The sequence below is a fragment of the Helicoverpa zea genome, chromosome 2, assembly GCF_022581195.2.
Source record: "Helicoverpa zea isolate HzStark_Cry1AcR chromosome 2, ilHelZeax1.1, whole genome shotgun sequence".
Taxonomy (NCBI): domain Eukaryota; kingdom Metazoa; phylum Arthropoda; class Insecta; order Lepidoptera; family Noctuidae; genus Helicoverpa; species Helicoverpa zea.
In genome coordinates, this window is record NC_061453.1 from 1,488,177 (window position 1) to 1,512,932 (window position 24,756).

The 24,756-nt window shown below is 40.9% G+C and overlaps 1 protein-coding gene and 1 long non-coding RNA gene across 3 annotated transcripts; one reads left to right on the forward strand and one right to left on the reverse strand.

Annotated features, from left to right (window-relative positions):
* Positions 1-82: 82 nt before the first annotated feature.
* On the reverse strand, positions 83-14,287 carry LOC124644346 (nonsense-mediated mRNA decay factor SMG7-like). Of its 2 annotated transcripts, none has more exons than XM_047183668.1 (18): positions 14,114-14,287; positions 13,755-13,854; positions 13,131-13,256; positions 12,049-12,167; positions 11,481-11,654; positions 11,104-11,289; positions 8,650-8,787; positions 8,109-8,202; positions 7,593-7,779; positions 7,072-7,212; positions 6,552-6,708; positions 6,000-6,128; positions 5,271-5,473; positions 4,604-4,698; positions 4,161-4,271; positions 2,572-3,825; positions 1,465-1,560; positions 83-1,328 (listed from the first exon to the last, which is right to left on the reverse strand). In XM_047183668.1, the coding sequence occupies exons 1-18, from the start codon at positions 14,143-14,145 to the stop codon at positions 1,248-1,250; spliced, it is 3,423 nt and encodes a 1,140-aa protein (XP_047039624.1). In that variant the 5' UTR covers positions 14,146-14,287; the 3' UTR covers positions 83-1,247. The 2 variants fall into 2 exon arrangements, with proteins under 2 accessions (XP_047039624.1, XP_047039617.1); XM_047183661.1 differs by having other exon boundaries at positions 6,000-6,131.
* A 2,076-nt stretch (positions 14,288-16,363) lies between these two features.
* On the forward strand, positions 16,364-17,328 carry LOC124643209. The gene is made up of 3 exons (XR_006985891.1): positions 16,364-16,569; positions 16,658-16,845; positions 17,124-17,328. It is a non-coding gene; the product is annotated as an uncharacterized LOC124643209 (long non-coding RNA).
* The last annotated feature ends 7,428 nt before the right edge of the window (positions 17,329-24,756 follow it).

Genomic DNA, 24,756 nt, shown 5'->3' on the forward strand with positions numbered 1-24,756 from the left:
AGTCAGTTTAATAATCATGACTCTGTGACCTCCTTAAAATCTTAAGACCGCGCCTGATATGGAGTTTTTTTGAAAAAATGGATTGTAATAACAAAAATATCTTTATTACAAAATATTGTTTCACAAAGGTTACTTCAATTTACTTTCACTTAAAATCACAACAAAATCATGCTTAAAATAAAGCCATTGCAAATGTCGAACTACGCTTAAACTAGGCACACAACACAAAACTAAAGTGAAACATAATAACATTTTAGAATTTAGAATAACGACTAGTAAAACAATCAACAACTTGTAAATAAAAAATAAAACAAGTTTCGAATTTAGTCGTTAAATAAAAATAATTATAATTTCCGTGCAATTCGACATTTTGCAACGAGGCCATCTTGTAACCGTTGACGCGATAACGACAGAATATCATACAAAAATATGTAGTGTACAAGAATAAGAATAATTTTTAACAGACGGCCGACAGACGGACACTTTAGTATTTTTGTACAAGAAACTACCTTTTCTGGGTTTTCTATTTGGCTAGGAATCGACAACCAGCAGCCACAACAGTCTCCAATCTTTCCAACGTATTATATAATTCTGAGCAAATATACTACATAGATAGTAACACCGTCACAGCCAATAAATACTATAGTAGCCTAACTTTACATTTTCCTACAATGGCCGTAAACTGGTCATCTTTATAATCATATATTTTAACATGCTATAGTGTATTTTACAATTACAGTAAGTTTTCTAAATGTTAGGTAAATAAAATACATCTATTTTACATAATTTGACTACATTTGAAATCGTAACTTTTCCAAAAATCGGTATTTCTTGTACAAAAATTCTAAACGTGTCTACAAAGTCGCCGTCAACTTTATACATCTGTTTACATTTATACAATTTTATACAACAGCACATTATTATTATCATCAAGGAGAATTTCATTACATGCGACTACGCATTGGTATAACATCGATTCGAAAATTAAATTCCATATTACTGTCTTTTATAAAGCAATAGGAACGTTTTACGACAATTGAACTAAATGTTCCGACATCTGTAGTGTAGGATTATATCAAGAAAAATCTTTATTTTTTTCGAACAAGCAAGTTAATTTTTCTTCTTGTTTGTGAGTAATTTTTCTATGATATAGAAGCCAATGGTGAGACCGTGTATAGGTCTGTAGGACTACAGAATGCATGTGGTTAGCGTGGGCGCGGCTTGCGCAGGCGCCGGCCGATGCGAGGTCATTGCGGCGCCGGCTTCATCTGCTTCTGTTGCTCTAGCAGGCGCTCCAGGGGCGAAGGCCCCGGACCCGACCATAGCGACTGTAATACAAGTGTAGAAGCATTAATTAAAGTCAAAATCCCATTTTTGCCACAAAAATGCTATACTATAAAAAAAATCTATATAAATATATATTTAGGCTCAACATTTGAGAGATATTTGACAGCAATTGCTTACCGGCGGCGGTTGCGAGTGCGGCGGCCAGGCGGCGGCGTCGGGCGCCGCGCTGAACAGCGAGTACGTGCTGCCTGCGCCCGCGCCTGCCTCCACACTCTGTGGGATTACAACCGTATGATAAAGAAGTGGTTACTTCAAATTGGATTGTTAGAGACTATAGTCACCAAGAACTTGGGAAAATTTGCCTAAAGATTTACAGCGAAAATGCTGGTCATAAAATGATTTTTGCAAATTGTAATAAGCGGCAATTAGTGAAACAGTAAATTATTCTAGCGTAAAAAACTTTTTACAAAAAAATAAAACCGACTCCCAAAAACACTGAAAAGCAAAAAAAAACTCGGCCTAGAAGTCGGTGTCTAATGGATGTAACTAAGTTTATAACGCCACCGACTTCTAGGCCGATGCACCTAAGAATAGTTTTTTTTTGCTTTTCAGTGTTTTTGGGAGTCGGTTTTATTTTTTTGTAAAAAGTTTTTTATTTTTAGCTTTTCAGTGACAAGCATAGTTGTCACTATCCGCATGTCATATCCGCAGTGGAAAGTTCTCATCAATACGAACAATATAAGCCCAAGCACGAGGTAGTTTACATATTCAATTGTCGAGTTCCCTCGACCTTCGCTGGTCTCCATCATCAGGTCAGCTTCAAACCTTCACTGTTGCAAAGGTCTCGTCAATACGAACAAAATAAGCCCAAACACGAGGTAGTTTTTTACACATTCATTGTTCAAGTTCCCTCGACCTTCTCTGGTCTTCATCATCAGGTCAGCTCCAAGCCTTCACCATTGCATAGTGTAATCAGACATGCGCCTTAGTGTCAAGTTTTTACCCTACGTATGCCTACGATTTTCGAAAGTTGCCCTCGATTTCTCAGGGTTTCCATCATCAGATCCTGACCTGGTGACTATGGGACCACCTGGGAGGTAAACCCTATCAAACAAAAAAAAAATTTTGCAAATCGGTCGAAGCGTCTCTGAGTAATCGGTGAACATACATAAAAAATAAAAAAAAAAAAAAAAAAAGATCCCGACGAATTGAGAACCTCCTCCTTTTTGGGAAGTCGGTTAATAAAGGTAATATTTTCTACCATTACATCAGAATTCAACTCACCCCAACTTGATCCACAGTCTTCATACTCCCTATATCATTACTAAGCGGTTCGTTGAAGTTCATATTCAAGTTCCTCTGCTGCATATCAAGGGGGTTGCCTCCAAACCCTAGCGCTCCCATATCCATTAACTCCTTACCCTGGTAACCCAGTGGCTTATCCATCTTCATCTGCAGAGGCTGGTAACCCAGCTTATTGCCAAATTGAGGGTACATGGCCGAGTCGTATGTGACTGGGGGTGCGTATGAAAAACTGTTTAGTGAAGAATTGAAATTGGGCGATGTTACTAAGTTCTGTAGAGTCTGTAATTGAGGCTGGCCAATAGCTGATTGAAGGTAACCAGGTTGGTTGAAAGATTCCTGCTTATTTTGAGGTATGTTGTTCTGTAATTGATTGTACGATAGGTTTTGGTAGGGATTGGGTATATTAGTGTTCAAATGTTGCGAATAAAAGTTGGGTTGCAAAGGTTGTTGGAAGTTTGCATTAACGTTGTTTGGTTGATCAGGTTTCCACCAGTTCGGGGGTTGTTGGTAGACCTCAGGCGTGGGCCAGGGGCGGGTCTGAGCGGGGAACAATGCGGGTTTGGCGCTGTCATCACGGAACTTATTATCGAACTGGTTATCTTGAGTCTGCCAGTATCTGTACTGGTTGGCAAAGCGCGGCGGTAAGTCGTTCAGGAAGTTTTTCTTGTCACCAGACATTTGATAATTATGGTTGAACTTCTGTCCGTCCTGGAACAACTCCTGGCGTGAATTCTGCTTCTGTAAGGCAGCTGTTCTGACATCAATCTCTTTGGGATTGACGACTGGTAATCTAATACCCTGGTTGTTCACATTAGGCGCTGGGTAACTCGGGTTGTAACTCAGTCCAGCATTCTGGATTCCATAATTCTTCTGGAAATTCATCCTGGGCGCGTCTGGGTAAGGATTCTGTATGGGGTTCCAGTTGGGTGACGTAGGGTGTTCCAGTCTCTTCTGCTGGTAACTTTGTGAGTTCTGACTGGATTGGCTGAGTTTGACATCTTTTTTATCTTCTTTTTCTAACTTCTTGGATGGTTCGGGCTCTGTGTTCAGCACGAGGTGTGGGTAGCCAGCAGACTTGTCTTTGAGGGAGAGAATACCTCCTGTCTTCCTGCCGACGGGTATGTTAGCCAGAGATTTGATGGCTTTAGGCTGTATGACCTTGGGCTTATCATCCTTGGATTCCGTGCTGTCGGCTATGGAATCTGGTGTCGGTGGCGGTGTTACGAATTTCACCTGTGGATGATGAAATATTTAAACCTCTAATCTGATGTAAAGCTGCCGGGTAAAAACGAATCAATCAACAAAATACCAAATTGCTGACTCTTGAGCCGATTTTGATGAAACGTGTCTATTAACACTCGCTTATATCTAAAAAACCGTATCCAAATGTATCCCTGTTTTTAAGCGAATGACTGAATGGCTGTGTGTTTGGCATCAACGGTTGAAGATATTTATTTCTTAACTTACAATGACAAGGGGAACTTGCACGAATAAATTTCCAAATTTATAAGGACACTAGCACATTTTAATTTTATTTTTATTCTAGCATCTAAAGTAGGCTAGTATACCTGTTTGTTGGTCTCCTCCTGCTTGCGCATGATGGCGGCCATGGCGATGTTGACGCGCGGCTTGCGCTCCTTCTTGTCCTCGCACTTGCTGTCCTCGCACACGTCCACCTCCTGCGGTGCCAAGTTAATATGTTGTATTGTGATTTACATTGATGAAATGTACTTTAGTACCATTTCCGACTTGAGCCAAAAAAAAATCTGTTACACTTAGGTTAACGTCGTGTACGGCAAAACCGCTGAAATTTGGTACACTGATAATCTAGAGTCTGAGTTGCGGTTGGTTTTCCCGTAAAGTGGGTTAAACCGCGGGGGCCAGATGGAAATATTTATAGGGATTTTATCAAATTCATAAGTATTCTAATCTCCAAATGGTATAAGACATAAGCTAAAATATTAGTTATTTGTGCCAGATTTTAAAGGTAAAACTATGCTGCATCACTCACAGTGAGCTGATCGTCCTGTGTGGCGAGTGCTCTCTCCTCCCGCGCTCGTTCTAGCGAACCTTGTGGCTTCAGGATACCCACTCGCTTCTCGCGAACTGCAATACACCGACATTATACAGCGTGTGTCGTTCACAATCACATTAAATCTAATCACATATACTTTATGATATTCTATGGTGAATTGTAAAAAAAATAAGCTAATCCATTCAGTGGTTTAGCCACAGGAGTCATTTTTCGTTTTTCTAATTTACAACATCATGTGTAAAGCAGAGATAAAGTTAGGAGTATCGAATGTTTTGATCAGTTGACAGCTGTCAGTTTTCAAGGGAGAGTTTCAATTGTTTGTAATGACTGACTTTTATATGGTGTTCTAATTTCCGCACATTTTTATTCTATTTACTTTGTTTGAAAAATGCATTTTTTTATTTTTACGTATTTTTCTTTTTCCTTAGCGCTAATCGACATATAATAACCAGTATATTAACGCATTTCATTTAATGTGATTATGAACGACACACCCGATATATATTATTTGTTTAATAAAGGGGTAAAAGTGTAACACGGTATTAAATTATAATTTACAATTTTATTATAAACTTAAAACAACTAAACTGATTTCATTATATAAAAAGAATTACCAAGTTTTTTTAATAGAGTAAATTCTAACCTTTCTCCCTAAAATCAGCCTCGGATATAACAATAGGCGGCGGCGGATGTGCGGGCTCGTCGTCGCTGTCGTCCTCGGGCTCGGGTGCTCCGCCCCCGCGCTCGGCGCCCGCGCCGGCCGCCACGCGCAGCGCCGCGAGGGCCTGCGACAGCTGCTCGCCTCCCATTGAGGACGCCGTGAATGTTAGCTTGCCGTCTTCTTCACTGTTGGGAAATAAGGGATTTGTATTGTCGTGTATTGTGTAGGACGTGCAATTAAGTTGACGTTTGAAAGAGCTCTTATAGGAATATATGAAATTAAAATAAATAAAATTGTTTGTGTTTAGGGAGGTGTAGATATAAGACGACGTTATTTTGATAAAATCAAGGGTGTATTCATACTTAGGTAGGTGGTTATATTGTGTAGACTGTAGACGTATTGCCAAACTAAGCAAATAGTTGCCAAGTTGTTTATTGAGTCGCCAGATTGTGTAAGTCCCTGGTAAATTAGGCAGGTGGATATATTTTGTAGACTGTAGACGTATTGCCAAACTAAGCAAATAGTTGCCAAGTTGTGTATTGAGTCGCCAGATTGTGTAAGTCCCTGGTTAAGGCCTCCATGTTTAAGTTGGTCGCCAAACTCTGTACTTTGGTCGCCAGACTGTGTACTTGCGTCGCATGACTATGTACTTGCGTCACCAGACTATCTATTTAGGTCGCCAGACTATGTACCAGATTCCACAATACTCACGTATAAGACAGATGTTCAGGCCTGAGCTGCGCGAGCTTGACGCCGAGCTGCAGCAGGCGATGAGCTCGCACGCGCTGTTGCAGCTCGGGCGAGCTGAGGCACGTTACTGGCACTTCTGCTGGAGGTACGCTGCTGACAAAATGGACAAATGTTATTAAATTTAAAAATAATGTGCTCTATGGCTGAAGAATTTCCTTTAAAAAATCTTCTCGTAGCTTTATTGATGTTGCGTATCTTTAGACAACGTTCACAATCTAAGGTTTATTACAAGCCAATTGATCTAAAAAGAAAATAATAAAATTTAAAAAAATCACCCATTTTGTAGGGTACATCAAAAAAATTATATTTCAGAAAATGGGACGAAACAATTAAAGTTAACTTTAATTGTTCAATTCTCAAGGCTTGATTGTGAATGTTTAAATAATTATCACTGACTTCTTAAGTATATATTCAGTAAAATAGCCAAATTCCGGCTTAGTATAAATAACATATTGTATTTTCTTAAATATGAAGCAAAGTACACACAAAAACGATCAAACTTCATCCACTAACTCATTATCATTATCATCGGCCTCCTCGTCCATGTCCGGCACTCGTCCCCCGTACGTGTCCCAGGCGGCGTGGTTGGGGAACCGCAAGCCCTTCAGAGCTCCCTCTAGCGGCAGGAACCCCGCTAGCTCCTCGTCCTCCGGCAGGGGGACGCTGTCGTCTGAGGAAGAGAGAAAATAATGGACATTATTGAGGAGCTAATCGATGAAATGTTAAATAGATCAAAAATCACATCAATAAAATAATGTAAAAACACTAATCTGAAAACCAAAATAAGAAAAAGAATTGTTTAAAAGTGCGTTTAAGTGAATTCCAAGTGTTAGAATATGTTTTTTTTTTAAATCATACTTAAAAATCAGCAATTCTACAAATATATTATTTGTGGTAAAGATTCTATGCCATAATCGACACAATCGACGCAATTTTGGACATGAACAGCGCGATAGTTCATTGCGTTGCGAACTTGCGATGTGGCTCCTACGTCGAGCAAGTTTGACGCTGGTTACTACGACATTATACTCACAGGTATCAGTGAGCAGCGCGGCGGTGGGCGCCAGCATGTTGAGCGAGTGCGCCAGCGCCGGCCACAGCGCCGCCAGCGACACCCACGCGCTGCAGCCCAGCACCCGCGGGTGCCACGCCGCCCAGGACAGCCACACCTTCACTGAGGACAATCATAGAATGAACATCAAAGTTAAATACAACTTGGCTGCTAAACAGCACTTTTTGAACGTCAAAATTTACAAAAAACAGCCCCCAAAACGCCCACCCTTCACCACATCCTATGTGTTTTTTTCTGGGAAGAAATGACGCAACACACTGTCCAGCACAGTTGGCATCTACAACTGATGGATTGCCAGGTTATGATGTGTCTCAAAAAAAAGTTTAGATGGCTCGCGAGGTTGTGTATGTCGGTCGCCAACTTACGCATGTAGGTTGCCAACTTATGTACGTTCGTCGCCAACTTATGTATGTCGGGCGCCAGATTATGTATGTAGGTCGCCAACATCATGTAACTGTGTCGCCAACTCTACTGGTACTCACGTGCAGGCAGCGCTCTCTGCAGCGGCTCATCCACCGTGTAGTGCGGCAATAACAGCGCCAATAGTGTGCCGGTAGCCAGCGCGCTACTCAGCCGCGCTGCGCGCTGTTCACCCGCAGACAACGCGCTGTTGTCCAGTGTCAAGTCTTCTGTCGTCGAGTGTACCAGCCAGATCATTACGCATGCCATCTGGGATGAAAGAATGGTCATGTAATGATTAGGCAGCCTATCTGAACTCCTCAACCTAGTTACCCGGGAAACCCAATAAAATAAGCAAATATATCTTCAAAACTGATCAAAATTGAATAAAAAAATTGGTATATATGTACAAGTTAAGGATCAAATAAGCAATCATTCCGTGTAAAACACTGGTAATCAGCTACATACGGTTAAACCAGAAACCGACCGAAACATAGTTTAGAAAAGGCTTTGAGGGAGTTTTAGTAAATTGTAGGACCTATAAATTATGTAAAAAAAGTATGTAGACTGTGACTGTGTGTAGACTGTGACTGACCAACCTTTATGAGCGTCATAGACTCGAAGCTGTCGGTCGCGATGAGCGCAGTCAGCGAAGAGTTGAGAGAATTCACTAATGCCGCCGCCGCGTCCAATCTACATGCAACGAAACAACATATATAAGAGAGTTTATACGATGTAGGGGGACTATGTAAGGCATTATGTAAGAGGAATACATAAGGTAGTAGGTAAGGGGAATACATAAGAAAGTATACTTATAAGACGAGTTCATAAGGCATACATAAGGGAGTCCATAAGTGGATTAGATAATTGAGTACAAAAGGTTTGTACATAAGGAAGTATATAAAAAGAAGAAATAAGTGTGAAGTCATAAGTAAATTAAGTATGCCCACAGTACCCACTGCGGTAGATTCGCCACTGTAATCACTCAACTTAACAAACCAAAAACGAATTTGACTCTACTAAGAGGAGATTCTTTGGAAGCTGGCAACTTGGTTGTCACCTAAAAAGCTACCACAAAAATATTTTTAAGGAATTGACAATAAGGCGATTTCATTCCCATAACTACATAATTATACTCACTCTTCAACAGTATGTATGTAGTGCATGGCACGAATGAGCTCGGTGACGTACGAGTGCGCGTCGAGACGCGCGGCGGGCGCGGCCGGCGCCGGCCCGGTGCCGTCCGTCACGCCCGGGATCACGGGCAGGACGGGCTCACTGATGGACGGAGAAAGAGGATTTTTAATATACCACTGCAAACCAACCGTGGCTGTGCACATTTGTTTACATGATTGCTCTCTGACTGTAATTGAACTGCAATCGGACTGAATGTTTGGTTTGCAGTTCTATTATAAAAACAAAAGGGTGTAAAATAGTTTTAAAAATGTGGTGAAAATTTTTAGTCTAATTGAATAGTTGCTGCACAGTGCCCCATCCAAGATATGAAAAATTTAGCAAAGGTTCCGCGCGAAGTTGGCGGGGGCGGGCGGGAAGGCGCCAGCTGGTTGTACGACACCACTAGCACACGTGTGTACATACCCCTGTGGCGCGGCGGCAGCGCGCAGGGTCCGCGCGAGGTTGGCGGGGGCGGGCGGGAAGGCGCCAGCTGGTTGTACGACACCACTAGCACACGTGTGTACATACCCCTGTGGCGCGGCGGCAGCGCGCAGGGTCCGCGCGAGGTTGGCGGGGGCGGGCGGGAAGGCGCCAGCTGGTTGTACGACACCACTAGCACACGTGTGTACATACCCCTGTGGCGCGGCGGCAGCGCGCAGGGTCCGCGCGAGGTTGGCGGGGGCGAGCGGGAAGGCGCCAGCTGGTTGTACGACACCACTAGCACACGTGTGTACATACCCCTGTGGCGCGGCGGCAGCGCGCAGGGTCCGCGCGAGGTTGGCGGGGGCGGGCGGGAAGGCGCCAGCTGGTTGTACGACACCACTAGCACACGTGTGTACATACCCCTGTGGCGCGGCGGCAGCGCGCAGGGTCCGCGCGAGGTTGGCGGGGGCGGGCGGGAAGGCGCCAGCTGGTTGTACGACACCACTAGCACACGTGTGTACATACCCCTGTGGCGCGGCGGCAGCGCGCAGGGTCCGCGCGAGGTTGGCGGGGGCGGGCGGGAAGGCGCCAGCTGGTTGTACGACACCACTAGCACACGTGTGTACATACCCCTGTGGCGCGGCGGCAGCGCGCAGGGTCCGCGCGAGGTTGGCGGGGGCGGGCGGGAAGGCGCCAGCTGGTTGTACGACACCACTAGCACACGTGTGTACATACCCCTGTGGCGCGGCGGCAGCGCGCAGGGTCCGCGCGAGGTTGGCGGGGGCGGGCGGGAAGGCGCCAGCTGGTTGTACGACACCACTAGCACACGTGTGTACATACCCCTGTGGCGCGGCGGCAGCACGCAGGGTCCGCGCGAGGTTGGCGGGGGCGGGCGGGAAGGCGCCAGCTGGTTGTACGACACCACTAGCACACGTGTGTACATACCCCTGTGGCGCGGCGGCAGCGCGCAGGGTCCGCGCGAGGCTGGCGGGGGCGGGCGGGAAGGCGCCAGCTGGTTGTACGACACCACTAGCACACGTGTGTACATACCCCTGTGGCGCGGCGGCAGCGCGCAGGGTCCGCGCGAGGTTGGCGGGGGCGGGCGGGAAGGCGCCAGCTGGTTGTACGACACCACTAGCACACGTGTGTACATACCCCTGTGGCGCGGCGGCAGCGCGCAGGGTCCGCGCGAGGTTGGCGGGGGCGGGCGGGAAGGCGCCAGCTGGTTGTACGACACCACTAGCACACGTGTGTACATACCCCTGTGGCGCGGCGGCAGCGCGCAGGGTCCGCGCGAGGTTGGCGGGGGCGGGCGGGAAGGCGCCAGCTGGTTGTACGACACCACTAGCACACGTGTGTACATACCCCTGTGGCGCGGCGGCAGCGCGCAGGGTCCGCGCGAGGTTGGCGGGGGCGGGCGGGAAGGCGCCAGCTGGTTGTACGACACCACTAGCACACGTGTGTACATACCCCTGTGGCGCGGCGGCAGCGCGCAGGGTCCGCGCGAGGTTGGCGGGGGCGGGCGGGAAGGCGCCAGCTGGTTGTACGACACCACTAGCACACGTGTGTACATACCCCTGTGGCGCGGCGGCAGCGCGCAGGGTCCGCGCGAGGCTGGCGGGGGCGGGCGGGAAGGCGCCAGCTGGTTGTACGACACCACTAGCACACGTGTGTACATACCCCTGTGGCGCGGCGGCAGCGCGCAGGGTCCGCGCGAGGTTGGCGGGGGCGGGCGGGAAGGCGCCAGCTGGTTGTACGACACCACTAGCACACGTGTGTACATACCCCTGTGGCGCGGCGGCAGCGCGCAGGGTCCGCGCGAGGTTGGCGGGGGCGGGCGGGAAGGCGCCAGCTGGTTGTACGACACCACTAGCACACGTGTGTACATACCCCTGTGGCGCGGCGGCAGCGCGCAGGGTCCGCGCGAGGTTGGCGGGGGCGGGCGGGAAGGCGCCAGCTGGTTGTACGACACCACTAGCACACGTGTGTACATACCCCTGTGGCGCGGCGGCAGCGCGCAGGGTCCGCGCGAGGTTGGCGGGGGCGGGCGGGAAGGGCGCGCGCACGAGCAGGGAGCGCACGTGCCAGTACAGCGCGCCCAGCCGCCGCCCGCGCCGCCACGCCACCAGCGCCAGCTGGTTGTACGGCTGCCCCGAGTGCGCCGACACCACTAGCGCGTGTCTGAACCAAGGTTATGCTGTCAGTGTCATCGTGGAATGTATGTAAAAGTTTCGAAAAATATTATAGCAGATTCAAATTACAAGAGAACAAGAAGCAATGTTGTCAGTGTCACTAAGAATGTGAAAGAGACAAAAATTTCATAATATAACAACTTTAACAATTAAAGAAATGAAACTAATCATCACTCTCACCTGTAAAACGTATGAGCGACGCGCAACTGTTGCCTATATCTCGCCAAATCACCGAGATGCACGAGACAATGTTGACAGATGTAGCGCGCCGACGCGGGCGGCGGTAAGCGAGCACCCACCGCCGTCTCACCGGCGCCCCAGCCTTCTACGAGACCCAGGAGAGAGGCCCGCCGTCTAGAGTAATCGGGTTGTTTTATTGACAACATAATGAAACACTTTCACGTTGCCAATATTCAGCTATGTAGCCTTTGTCCAACTATGTTGGAATCGGCTACCAAATACAGCTGAGTACATCTGTTTTACATGGAGGATGGTCATTCCTACTTGCAAGTAGGACTTGGTTGAGACGGAGACTTTGTAAGATGTAGACTTTGTCAGGAGTGAGAGGCTGTCTGTTTGTTTCTCGTATTTTATTCGTTTTTAAGTATTTTTGTGCAGGAAAGAATATTTAATGAACAATATCTGCTGTAATTTCCTTGTATAAGGGAAATTCCATACTACTTCAAGCAGTAAAAAGTTTTGGATATTATTTCACAGATTATTGAAATTCAGAAAGAAGTATACCAACCTAAATGGCAAGTCCAATTTGAATGTAGTGCAGATCTGGTGTAGTAAACACAGGTAGAATCCAGCTGCAGCTTGGAGCACCCATGACAGCATGGCCTGCCCTTCACTGCGAAGGGGATTCTACAACCAAACAAGTTAACATTATTTCTTTTGACATTTTTATTTATTTATTTATTTATACTTTATGTACAAAATAGGTACATTGGCGGACTTAATGCCTCAAGGCACTCTCTACCAGTCAACCATCGGGTTAAAGGGAGAAAATAAATAGGTAGTACAAAAAAAAAAAATAGAAAGTCATGAAACGATATGAATAAAAACATGATACAATACATAAATACTCAATACATAATATATATATATATATTAAACATAAACAACATAAAAATAAAATATATTTATTTTTATGTATATATATAATATATTTATAAAATAAATTTGTCACAAGGAATAAATACCCAACCATCCAATTGGGTAAATTGGTGCTTTGCCCACTGGTATGGTTATTGTTATAGGTACATACTTGATACAACCCACCTTTAAGGTGGAATTACACTTATCAATGTATCTTAAATAACATTTACAACAATAGTCATTGCCAGATGTGACTGATTGCTCCTTCAAAATATTTTTTTTATTGTATTTATTCTTTGGTGCAAGTGTCATCCTTGCATTAAAGGTAAATTACCTGATATCAGTAATCAATTAATAATATTCTGATAAACTAATAAACACTGTATTTTCCCCCAAAGGTGAGTGACTCAGTGGCTTTGCAAAAATCCTTGTTACCTTTCCTCAATTATTCAATTTACCTTTTCAAACCTGTGACTGTAAGATAGGTAAATAAAATATAATTTATATTCCTAGGGTTTGGTATTAGTAATTACTTAGGCCCAAGTTCAGAAACAACAGAAACATTGTCTTTCTTAAAACAACTGTTTAATATGAATTTACACATATGAGTTAGTAACCAATTCTTTTGAAAAAATCTGATGTTTATGTTGGTGATCTTGAACCTTACTGACTCTTAACAAGCTTAACTATTTCTATGTAATATAACATGAAATTATTATATTTATTTACCTTCCTATCCTTAGAAATAGCCTGGAGGGCCTCAATCTGCTGCTTGAAGCCCACATTCCACAAGTCCTGTTCCACTTTCTTGTCCAATGCATAGTCTAGGTCCAAAACTAGTACTTTTTGATACACCTGCCGATTTGATTGAATAATTTAGTACGAGATTTACCTGGGGCATATACAGCCTGTATATAAGGGGACTACATGAGAGGCAGAGGCAAAGTACATAGGAGAATTTAGAAAGGAGTACATAGGGTTAGTATATATGGGAGTTTATAAGGGAGCACACAAAAAAAAACTTTGCCCACTACAGTAGATAAGCCACTGAGATTGGAAAATGTTCAAAACGCTGATAGTTTACAATAACAAGTTATGACAACAATAAAGAAAAAGTTTGTAAATAAGAATACATAATGTAATGAGAGACAATTAGTTAATAACTTGTTTTTACAAATGTTTAAACACTGTTAGGATTCATTTTATAGTAAACCTTCAAAATAAGCAATGATTTTTCAACATAAGGATGACAACATATGGATGAGAATAATAATATGTATTTTTTAAAAGAAATTATGGTCAGTGGGTTGTCTTAGGGAATTAATGTAAAGGTCATAAAATGAATAAGACAACCTTTTGCAACTGTTGTTGTGTGGCCCAAAGACCGCGTTCTTGTAACATAGATGTTCCACTCTTGAATTTTGATATTTTCTGTTTCAGCTCATCTGCCTCCCTACAAAAAAATTATATTATTGATTATATTCAGTTGCTTTTACACAGTCCAAGAATTGTATGTGTCATTCAATGACGAATTTTTACAGGGTCAAGAGGCACTCCTGATGAAGTTTGAGGATATTAGAAGGGTGCTATATAGCTGAAGATATGAACTTATAGCAGAAAATTAAAATATTAATGATCAATGACCTCACTACAGAAATTTACAGAATTTCGAAATTTTAAACTAGGTTACAACAAAATATATCCTTACTCACCTCAACATCTGCACAGCGGCGTTTAAAACCATTCTGATAGAGGCTTAGAGCCTCAGTAATTGTCATAGCATTAGGAAATCATCCAAATTAAAATTACGGAATAATGAAATGAAAAATTCTAAAAACAATCGAGATCCATGCACTGTCAAGTTGTCAATCAAGGTGACATTTGATTAAAAAATTGACCACTGTAAAAATTACTATCATAGTTCACGGATTTGGTCTTCCTTGCTTTAAAATCTATCTAGACTCCACGCATTTATTAGTGCTAGTCATAAATCCTTCTTTATTTTTCATTACTTATTGAGGAAAGATCATTCTAATGTCTGTCTTTTTCAGTTCAGTGCAAAAAAAATATTAACTTTATCGAAATCACTACCTCACACGGCACACAATTTTTTTGTTTGTAATATTGACATGACAGCAGACTGTCCGAAGTCAAACAAGGCGGCAAATTTGTTTTATAAGTTTCTGAATTAATAAAAAACTATTGATAAAATACCTTAAAAGTCAGCATAGTAAGTAGTTAAAACAACCAAGAATGAGTGTGCATAGTGGCGGTGAAGAACCGCCGCCGGAACCCGGAGAAAAGCGAAGAAGAATACACACTTCAGGCGGGAATGCCGATTCGCATAAGTATAAACTATTTACGAAGCCTAACTATAAGCGTTTATTCATAGAAAACAATAACACCGAGTTCACAGTTTACGTACAATCCACAGAAGATGAAAAGTTAGGGAACAAGAACCCCATAACACTCACCAACTTGATCACAGATCAGGTGAAAGATGTTATAGGGGTTCATAGAATTAATGCGCATAAAATAGGAATCACATTTCGAAAAGCTGCAGCAGCAAATAATTTCCTGAAAATGGAGGACTTTTTATGGATACATAAGATGAAAGCATTTATCCCATCAAACCTCACTGAAAGAGTTGGTGTGTTGAGGTATGTACCGAAGGACTTATCCAACGAAGAAATTTACAAAAGTATGGTGTGCGACGCCGAAGTCGTATCTATCAAAAGATTTATGAGGAAAGTAGAAGGTAAACTCGTGCCTCTAAGCACCATTTCAGTAACTTTCGCCTCTACAACTCTACCACAGTATGCCTATATTAAACTGTTCAGATATGAAGTTAAAACTTATATACCACCATTACTACAATGTTACTGTAGTGGGACCTACACTAATTGTTGACGCATCAATATTGTTCATACTGTACTTGCATTGTGTTCGCCTCCTCAGTTGTCCCGTATATCGCACTACCAACGCACGCTACTAAATATTGTGACCGTACCAAATCCCATGTAACCTAATTGGAGTCAGAAAATAAAAGTGTATTAATTAGTATTCGGTTTATTTACTTATCTCTGAACACGACACCCCACCATTTAAATTGGTGACCCCGTGTGGAGAAAGTGTGAACTGTAACCAGTGAATTTGGACTTGTAATTCAGTGAATCGGACGACCGGGGCAACTCACACAAGTGTACGTAGTGTCGGCTTAATATTAGTGCGCGTCAAATTAAGAAATTATAATGTCGTCTGAAGACAAGAAGGTCGTTATTGAAGAACATCAACTGTCGTCCATCTCCATCACAGCTAGAATTCCGGAATTTTGGAAGAAGTCGCCTAGAACATGGTTTATCCAAGCAGAAGCAGTTCTAAATCCTCAGCCATGCGATTCTGTAACAAACACATCATCGATGCTAACAACGACGAGTTCACAGATGTCGCATCGTAAACATCGCTTTTAAAAACAACGTTGATAAAAACCGTATTCGCTAAGCAAAAAAACTCGTCGACGATCTGACGAACAACGATGACGGCTAAGATGTTTACAGTGTTGCCAAAATTCCATTTAAAGTATAATCGAGAAAATCTCGACTAACGTTTTTTGGCGTTATTTCGACATTTTAAATCAATGTAAATGCATAATATGTATGTTTAAAACACATTCTTTTCGTTATGCAACGAATATTTAATTAATTATATCATTTTCGATATAGAAAATAATGACTCAAATCTTTGACATTTGTTATAAGGTTATGTAGTATAAGGGTCAATTCCCACTGAAAGAGCAGCGGCCGGCAGCGGCCGTAAGAGCACGGAAAATGTAAGAGCGCGGCGCGGTGCGGCGCCGCGCGGCGCCGCGCGGCCCGCCGCGCTCGCGCTCAATCCCTTGCAATTACGGCCGCTGCCGGCCGCTGCCGGCCGCTGCTCTTTCAGTGGGAATTGACCCTAATATATAGTCTGTGTCATTTCAAAACTTCAAAACCAAAACAAACATTTTGCTCATAACTAGATTATAAGTTTATTTATTTAAATACGAGAATCGAGATTTCAAAGCTCCAAATGGCTTTAAGCGGTCAAGTGGACTTTAAAAAAAGTTGTACCCATAGCCAACGGCATTCTACTTGTCCTGTGTTTTAGTTTGGTGCCAAAACTATCGAAAGTAAGTACACAATACGTAACATTTATATTTTAATATACAATACAGTCTTTGTGAACTACGTCTATTAACTAAAATATTTATCTTTTAGTATCTCGCAACGCACTGCCTTCGTTGAGTCAGCTGGAAGAGCTAGTAAGCTTTTTGGAAAGTAAACCATGTTTGATTATGATGGGCCATGCTCGTACTGCGAATGCGAGCATGCATGCATGATCCGAAAACAACAGCCCTAAACAGTGAAGTAGTGGGTGTATGAAAATATTGGAGCAGTGGTGTAAGGTTAGTAAACAATAATCATTTATGAACCTATATAGTGTGTGTTTACCGTTGCATTGAATCATGGTAAGTATAGTAGGTACTCTTGTACATTGTGTTTTGTATGTATTAGGTACTAAATTAGTATTGACAGCAGGCAAATACAATGACTTACTCTATCCTTCAAATTCAATCATAAAGGCATTTGAAATTGCAACTGAAAGTTAAACCACACCAAGCAAATAGTTGTTCTATTTATTTTATATATTAGGTACCCCATATAATTTTTGCTTGTGTTACAGTACTGGAAGGACAAAAAGGAGCAGTTCAGAGGAAGTCCAGTTCTATTGCAGCTGCGAGCCAACATGAAGAATTTGCCAGAACTTGGTGTAATCAAGTTAAAAATACATTCTATTATGCAAGGAGAATGTTTTGGAATCTGAATTTAGAAATAAATGCATGTTCATTATAAAATACAAAATAATAAATAGACATGATGAATTAAAATATTGTTTTATTAATTCATGATTACAGAAAAGTTCAGTATTTTTATAAAAATTACTTTGATACCTGCACACTATTGTGTAATGTTAAAAATGTTTATATTACTTTTTAACATACACAGGTAAAATACATATGTATTGTTAGAAGGTGTCTACATAGTATTGTTTATTAAATAACTTCTAGCATGACATCCACTGTCCAAGTCACTGCTAGAGTCCGGCTTGCTTATCAACCGGGTCACAGTTGCTTCTTACCTACCTCGTACTTATCAATAATATCTGGATGGTTGATGGCATCTAATGTATATTGTTGAGTCCTTGAGGCAGATGCTTGTGAGACATTGTTCTTGCAATGTGACATAGCATTATTTGGTACTTAAATCCCACTAACAAAAAATTTGACAGTACCTGCAAAAGGTGGATGGACAGTAAGTTTTAGGCACCTATCCACTGTACTGTATGATGATTTATATTATATTGATTAAGTGTAATATATTGGTGCGGTTGCTAATTCCTCCTCGACGATTCGCCTTTGTTAGGAAAGGGGAAATCTCAGGAAATCTTCTTTCAACTGTCGAATCTGTTCTTCAGTCAATCTTATTATAGTTTCTATCAGTAGTTAGTGTTAGTAAATCTATACTAATATTATAAAGCTGAAGAGTTTGTTTGTTTGTTTGTTTGAACGCGCTAATCTCCGAAACTACTGGTCCGATTTGAAAAATTCTTTCAGTGTTAGATAGCCCATTTATCGAGGAAGGCTATAGGCTACTTTTTATCCCGGTACGGGAAGTAGTTCCCACGGGATGCGGGTGAAACCGCCGGCAGAAGCTAGTCCATAATACGTATCACGGAGGCCTGACTTCTTATTTATTTAATTATCATGATGTTTAGTTTCTTCCAACGAAAAATCATACAGGAAAGACGAACTGCCATCTAAAACATTAAAAATAGGCGCAAATGTTTCAGGGATTAAAGTACGATAAACAAATCATCATAAAAACATATTTTCACATTGCAATTTATTAAATAACTTGTTTTACTTACATTTTAATCGCCTTCATCCAAGAAAACATCCACAATTTACAAGCTTTTCGGTTTGACAGATAAAATCGAAGGCGAAGGCGAGGTTGTCGTTGCAGGCGAGGATGTTTCGTGTTGCTGAATACCGATTTTCATACATTTGGCACCATTTGTTAGTTCTATGTCACGCCGTCAACATCGTTGAGGCGCTACGATCGCGCAATTTTAACTACTGAATACCGCCGAGTTTTCATCTGATGTTACAACGATGATTTCTTGGTTGTAAAGATGTTTTGCCTTAGTGAATCACACCCCAGAAGATGTCCGACGAATCAAAGTACCAGGTCCTTATTTCAAAATTACCCCCAGACGCAGTTGAGCAAGTTACACAGATCCTTGTGGATCCCCCTGAGAAAAATAAATATGAGACCTTGAAGAATAAGTTGATATTTATATATCAAGAATCCGAAGAGCGGCAAGTAAAAAAACTCATTGGCGAAATGAAATTAGGCGACCAGAAACCATCACAATTACTAAGAAAAATGCAAGACCTAGCCAGGGGACGAGTAAATAACGAAACACTCATAGTTATGTGGCAGAATCATTTACCAAATTCGGTGCGAGGAGTTTTAGCTGTAACGGAAGAAAAAGATTTAGAGAAATTAGCATCAATAGCGGATAAAATAATGGAAACGACGACTCCCATACACAGTGTTGCGACTGTCAAACAGGAACCAGGCCCATCCGGTTCTCAGGACCAAATTATTTCGGCAATAAACAAATTGAGTGATAGATTACAAAATTTAGAGTCAAGATCACGAGGCCGTTCAAATAACTGGCGAAGGAATAACTTTAGACGCAACAGATCCAGGTCAGGGTCAAGAAGTCGCACAAGGAAATTCGAAGATCCAAATTGGCTATGTTTTTACCATTATAAGTATCGCAGCAAGGCAACTAAATGCGTGGATCCATGTAACTGGAAGAAAAAACACGACAAGGACAAGCCAGCGGAAAACTAGAGTCGGTGCAGTCTGCGACGGGAGGCTGTGACCGTGCCTTCGGGAATCACCGTCTGTGTGTCAGAGACAGGAAATCGGGCTTAAACTTCTTAGTGGATAGTGGTGCAAACGTGTCAGTGTTACCGCGGAAAGTAGCCTACATGAAAGGTAATACAAGTGAGTGTTGTTATAAACTCTTTGCCGCAAATGGAACTCAGATTAACACGTATGGTACATTGTACTTAGAATTAGATTTAAATCTAAGACGAGCATTCCGTTGGTTATTTACATTAGCGGACGTACAGCAACCAATATTAGGTGCTGACTTCTTAGCTAATTTTCAGTTGTTAATTGACTTGAACGGACGAAGGTTAATCGATCAAGTAACTAATTTAAGCACCAAAGGCAATCTTTCTAATTCTAGTGAGCCCACTTTGAAAACTATCGTAAATAATTGCCCTTATTATGATTTATTATGTGAATTTCCAGAACTAACTAAACCAGTTTCGTACAAAGAAACGCCTAAACATAATGTTTGTCATCACATTGAGACCACAGGACCTCCAGTGCACGCACGAGCCAGGCAGTTACCACCAGACAGGTACGTAAAAGCTAAAAATGAGTTTAAGATTATGCAAGAGCTTGGGATTTGTAGGCCGAGTAAAAGCGCTTGGGCAAGTCCCTTGCATGTTGTTCCTAAGAAGGACGGGAATATTAGACCTTGTGGAGATTATAGACGTTTAAATGCGATTACCAAGCCTGATCGATATCCAGTTCCCCGTCTTCATGATTTTACGTATATGTTAGATAATAAAAAGGTTTTCTCAAAGCTAGATATAAATAGAGCCTATTATTGTGTGCCAGTTGCGGAAAATGACATTGAGAAAACTGCCGTCATAACACCGTTTGGTTTATTCGAATTCGTGCGTATGCCATTTGGATTAAGAAATGCTGCACAAACTTTTCAACGTTTTATGCATCATACTGTTTTACAAGACTTAGATTTTCTTTTTAATTACGTAGATGACGTCATCATTGCATCGGAAAATGAAGAGCAGCATAGAGAACATTTACGAAAAGTTTTTGAACGTTTTAATGAATTTGGTATAACGATTAATTTTTCAAAGTGTAGTTTTGGTAAAGATAAATTAGAGTTTTTGGGTTTTGAAGTCTCTACAGAAGGAATTAAACCATTAGAAGATAAAGTTAAAGCGATTATTGATTTTCCAAAGCCGGATACTGTAGAGGAACTTAGAAGATTTTTAGGCATGTTAAATTTTTATAGAGCTCATATACCTCATTCAGCTGATCATCAGGCAGCGTTAAATAAATATTTAGGGAATTCAAAGCGTAAGGATAAAAGTAAAATCAATTGGACACCTGAAGCTACGAAAAATTTTGAAAAATGTAAAGATGATCTTAAAAATGCTACCTTATTGTATTTCCCATCGGCACATACACCTTTGTCATTGATGACGGACGCATCAGACACAAGTGTAGGTGCAGTATTGCAACAAAAAGTTGATGGCAATTGGAAACCTTTAGGATATTTTTCGAAAAAATTAACTGAAGCACAAAAGAAATATAGTACATATGATAGAGAACTTTTAGCAATTTATTTAGCAATCATACATTTTCGTAATTTAGTTGAAGGACAAGAATTAATAATTTTTACAGATCATAAACCATTAACTTTCGCGTTTACTAAATTAGGTACCAATAGAGAAACTTCTAGGCGAACTAGGCAAATTATGTTTATTAGTGAATTTAGTACTGACATACGACACATTAGTGGAAATAATAATATAGTTGCTGACACATTATCTAGAGTTGAAACAATAACATGTCCCACGACGTTAGATTTCGCAGAACTCGCCACTGCGCAGGAAGTTGACGAACAGCTTGCAAAATTATTGAGGGCGTCAAACAACAACAGTAAAGTAATATTGAAACGTGTAACGTTACTCGATACTGATAAACATGTTTATTGCGAAATGTCTACTAATAGTGCAAGACCATATTTACCTGAAAAATTTCGTCGTTTAGCTTTTGATTCTATTCATAATTTAAGTCATCCTGGTATTAAGACAAGTAAAAAATTAGTAAAAGATAGATATTTTTGGCCTGAAATGAATAGAGATATTGGTAAATGGGCTAAAACATGTGTAAAATGTCAAAGAGCGAAAGTTCAAAAACATACGGTTTCCGATTTAGAGTCCTTTAAAAGTACTAAACGTTTTGAGCATATACATATTGATATTATAGGACCGTTACCAACCTCGCCAGAAGGTTATAGATATTGTTTAACGATTATCGATAGATTCACTCGTTGGCCAGAGGCATTTCCACTAAAAGAGATAACTGCAGAAATCGTAGCGAAAACATTATATGAAGGTTGGATTAGTCGTTTTGGTTGTCCCATAAAGCTCACTAGTGACCAGGGTCGTCAGTTCGAAAGTAACTTATTCAAAGAATTAATGATTTTAATGGGAATTATAAAGACACGTACAACTCCGTATCATCCTCAATGTAATGGTTTAGTAGAACGTTGGCATAGATCTTTAAAAGCCGCGTTAATGGCTCGCTTAAATAATAAATGCTGGGTTGACGAATTGGCAACTGTAATGTTGGGGTTACGCACAACGATAAAATTAGATACAGGCGTAACCGCTGCACAAATGTTGTATGGCAGTAATATTAGAGTACCCGGTGACTTTTATGATACAACTGATTTGAAAATTAGCGATTCTGAAAATTTCGTAAATAAGTTAAAAGCTGTAATTGACGGGTTAAAGCCATCTAATAGGAAAAATAAGTCACCAAATAAGATTTTTGTGCATAAAGACTTGTATGATTGTGAATATATTTTTATCCGTAATGACGCAGTACGGAAACCGTTACAACCACCTTACGACGGACCATATCGCGTCATAAGTAGAGATAATAAAGTATTTTGTATTCAGTTGCCCGACCGACAAGTTAAAGTTTCTATAGATCGTCTGAAACCAGCGTACATGTTAATAGAGGATGAATCGCAATCTAAAGTAGTTGATAATAGTAATAGGGATACCGTTTGTCGAAAAGTTACGAAAAAAGTAACAATTCAAACGGACGAACCCGATAGTAAAGTTTATACTACGCGAACTGGTCGAGTAAGCAAGAAGCCATTGAAATACCGATAAATTATTTTATTGTTAAAATGTCAATTTTGCAGATTTATTTAGGACATTAGTTTCAAATTGTGGTATCGCGATCTTTAATTTCATTTACGTTGAGACGATACATCAGTATAGTGGACTAAATTAGCAAAATGGGCTCTAATCAAACGAAAGAGAACGTCATTGTAAACGAAAATGTATCTAATGTAGCCCATATGCATAATAAGTTAAATATTATTGGCATAGTGATGATAGTTATTATAATAATGTTAATCATGGTATTTGCGTACGCACTGAAACGAAGATTCATTAGAGGCGTGAGAAAATGGTTAAGAAAAGAAATGGTAGCCAGTTCTGTAGCCTTACCTAGTATTAAGGTCGAAACTGTGCAACCTCAACATACAATGAGTCCGCCGTCAACAGCCAAAGTTGTGCTGTGATAATAATATGCTGATCAAAAACCCTCGTTCTCTCAAGTGATATTATATTTGTGTGAATGTGTAGTGAATGTTAAACAGTAGTGAATGTATATTTTTTATGGCGTCATCACGTCGGATACTGGAGACTCTTGGTCATTCGTACGAGTAGGCCAAGCGTGTAATTTTATTTTTTAATATGTATAGCAGAGTAACCCGGCATGATAACTACCCTTAACGTATATCGTATATAATATAGATTATGTATATTTCATGTTACCTATTATGTATGTAATCACATTAAATGTCAAGACGGACTCTCTAGAAGTGCTCCGCAACTGTAATAGACGTATATGAGTAGTGTATTACATAGATTTAAGGCAGTTACAGGATGTATTGTGTTATATTTTGTTTTTCGATCGTAGGACATTCTGCATAGTTTGTATTGTTGGTACCGGCCGGCCACAATGACTCCAAGAGAGGAGAACAGAGTATAACACAAAGGTTAAGAACATTTTGTACTTAGTTTAAGATTTTTTTTTAGAAAGTTTTATCCTTTTTGAAGATAGATTTTTTACTCTGTATTTGATATTCAATTTGTAATAATGAACATAAGTTTGAACCCGCACTCTCAGGCACGAGAGGTGTATCTTTTAATCACTAAGCCATTAGGTACAAAGCCAGTAGTACTGAGACAAACATGCGCTTATCGCACAACCCGTCAAGCATCTTGTTTCAAAGTTGTTATTGTATAAATGTATACTGTAAGCAAATTTTTGTTGAGACTGTAATTTAATAATATTGTTTGTGAACATTGTAAGCTTCTTGGATTATATAGCAACTGGATAAGAATATTTTTTTTTGTAAAAAAATCTTTTGTCAAAATTTTTTTTTTAAAAAGGGGAGGAATGATGTAGTGGGACCTACACTAATTGTTGACGCATCAATATTGTTCATACTGTACTTGCATTGTGTTCGCCTCCTCAGTTGTCCCGTATATCGCACTACCAACGCACGCTACTAAATATTGCGTACCAAATCCCATGTAACCTAATTGGAGTCAGAAAATAAAAGTGTATTAATTAGTATTCGGTTTATTTACTTATCTCTGAACACGACACCCCACCATTTAAATTACAAATGCCTAAAATTTAACCACTCAGCAAAAGTCTGCAGAGGTGAACAGCACTGCTCTTCGTGTGCTGGTCGCCACTCCTACCGAGATTGTGACGTCGAAGAAGTTGTATGCATAAACTGTTCAGGTAATCACCTTGCCATTTCTCGAGAATGTCCCATTAAAAAACAAAAAATAGAAGAAAGAAAAGCCAAATACCTTAGACAGCAAATGCAGCAATCATATGCCACTGTTGTGAACACACCCCCTACCTTTACTAATAAGTCATTCCCTTCTTTACCTAAAGTCGCAGATAAACCGAAAGTAAATGACGCCCTGGATATGAACAAAATAGCAAATAATGATATAATTATAAACGCAATTGTAAAATCGTTGGTAGCCTTAGGAAATAAGAGTGACTCTGATGGGCCTCTCACACATAAGAGAATAAAAGAAATATTTTTATCTAATTTAATTTAATTTATGGATAATTCCATTCATATTTTACAGTACAATATACAAAGTTTGCAGAGTAAAAAGAGCCTTTTACAAAATTTACTTATTGAAAAAAATATAGATGTCTGTCTACTTAACGAAACGTGGTTCAAATCTACTTCCATAATTCCCCACTTTCCCTCATATAATTTAATTCACAGAATTCCCATAACGGAGTAGCTATTTTGGTTAGTCATCGTTTAAAGTACCAAGTCATTCACACACACTTCT

Coding starts and splice junctions, on each gene's coding strand:
- LOC124644346 (XM_047183661.1), bottom strand. CDS start 14,145: ATGGTTTTAAACGCCGCTGTGCAGATGTTGAG. Junction 6,709..7,071: donor CGCGCTGCTCACTGATACCT/GTGAGTATAATG, acceptor TCTCTTCCTCAG/ACGACAGCGTCCCCCTGCCG. Junction 6,132..6,551: donor GCCGATGATAATGATAATGA/GTTAGTGGATGA, acceptor CCATTTTGTCAG/CAGCGTACCTCCAGCAGAAG.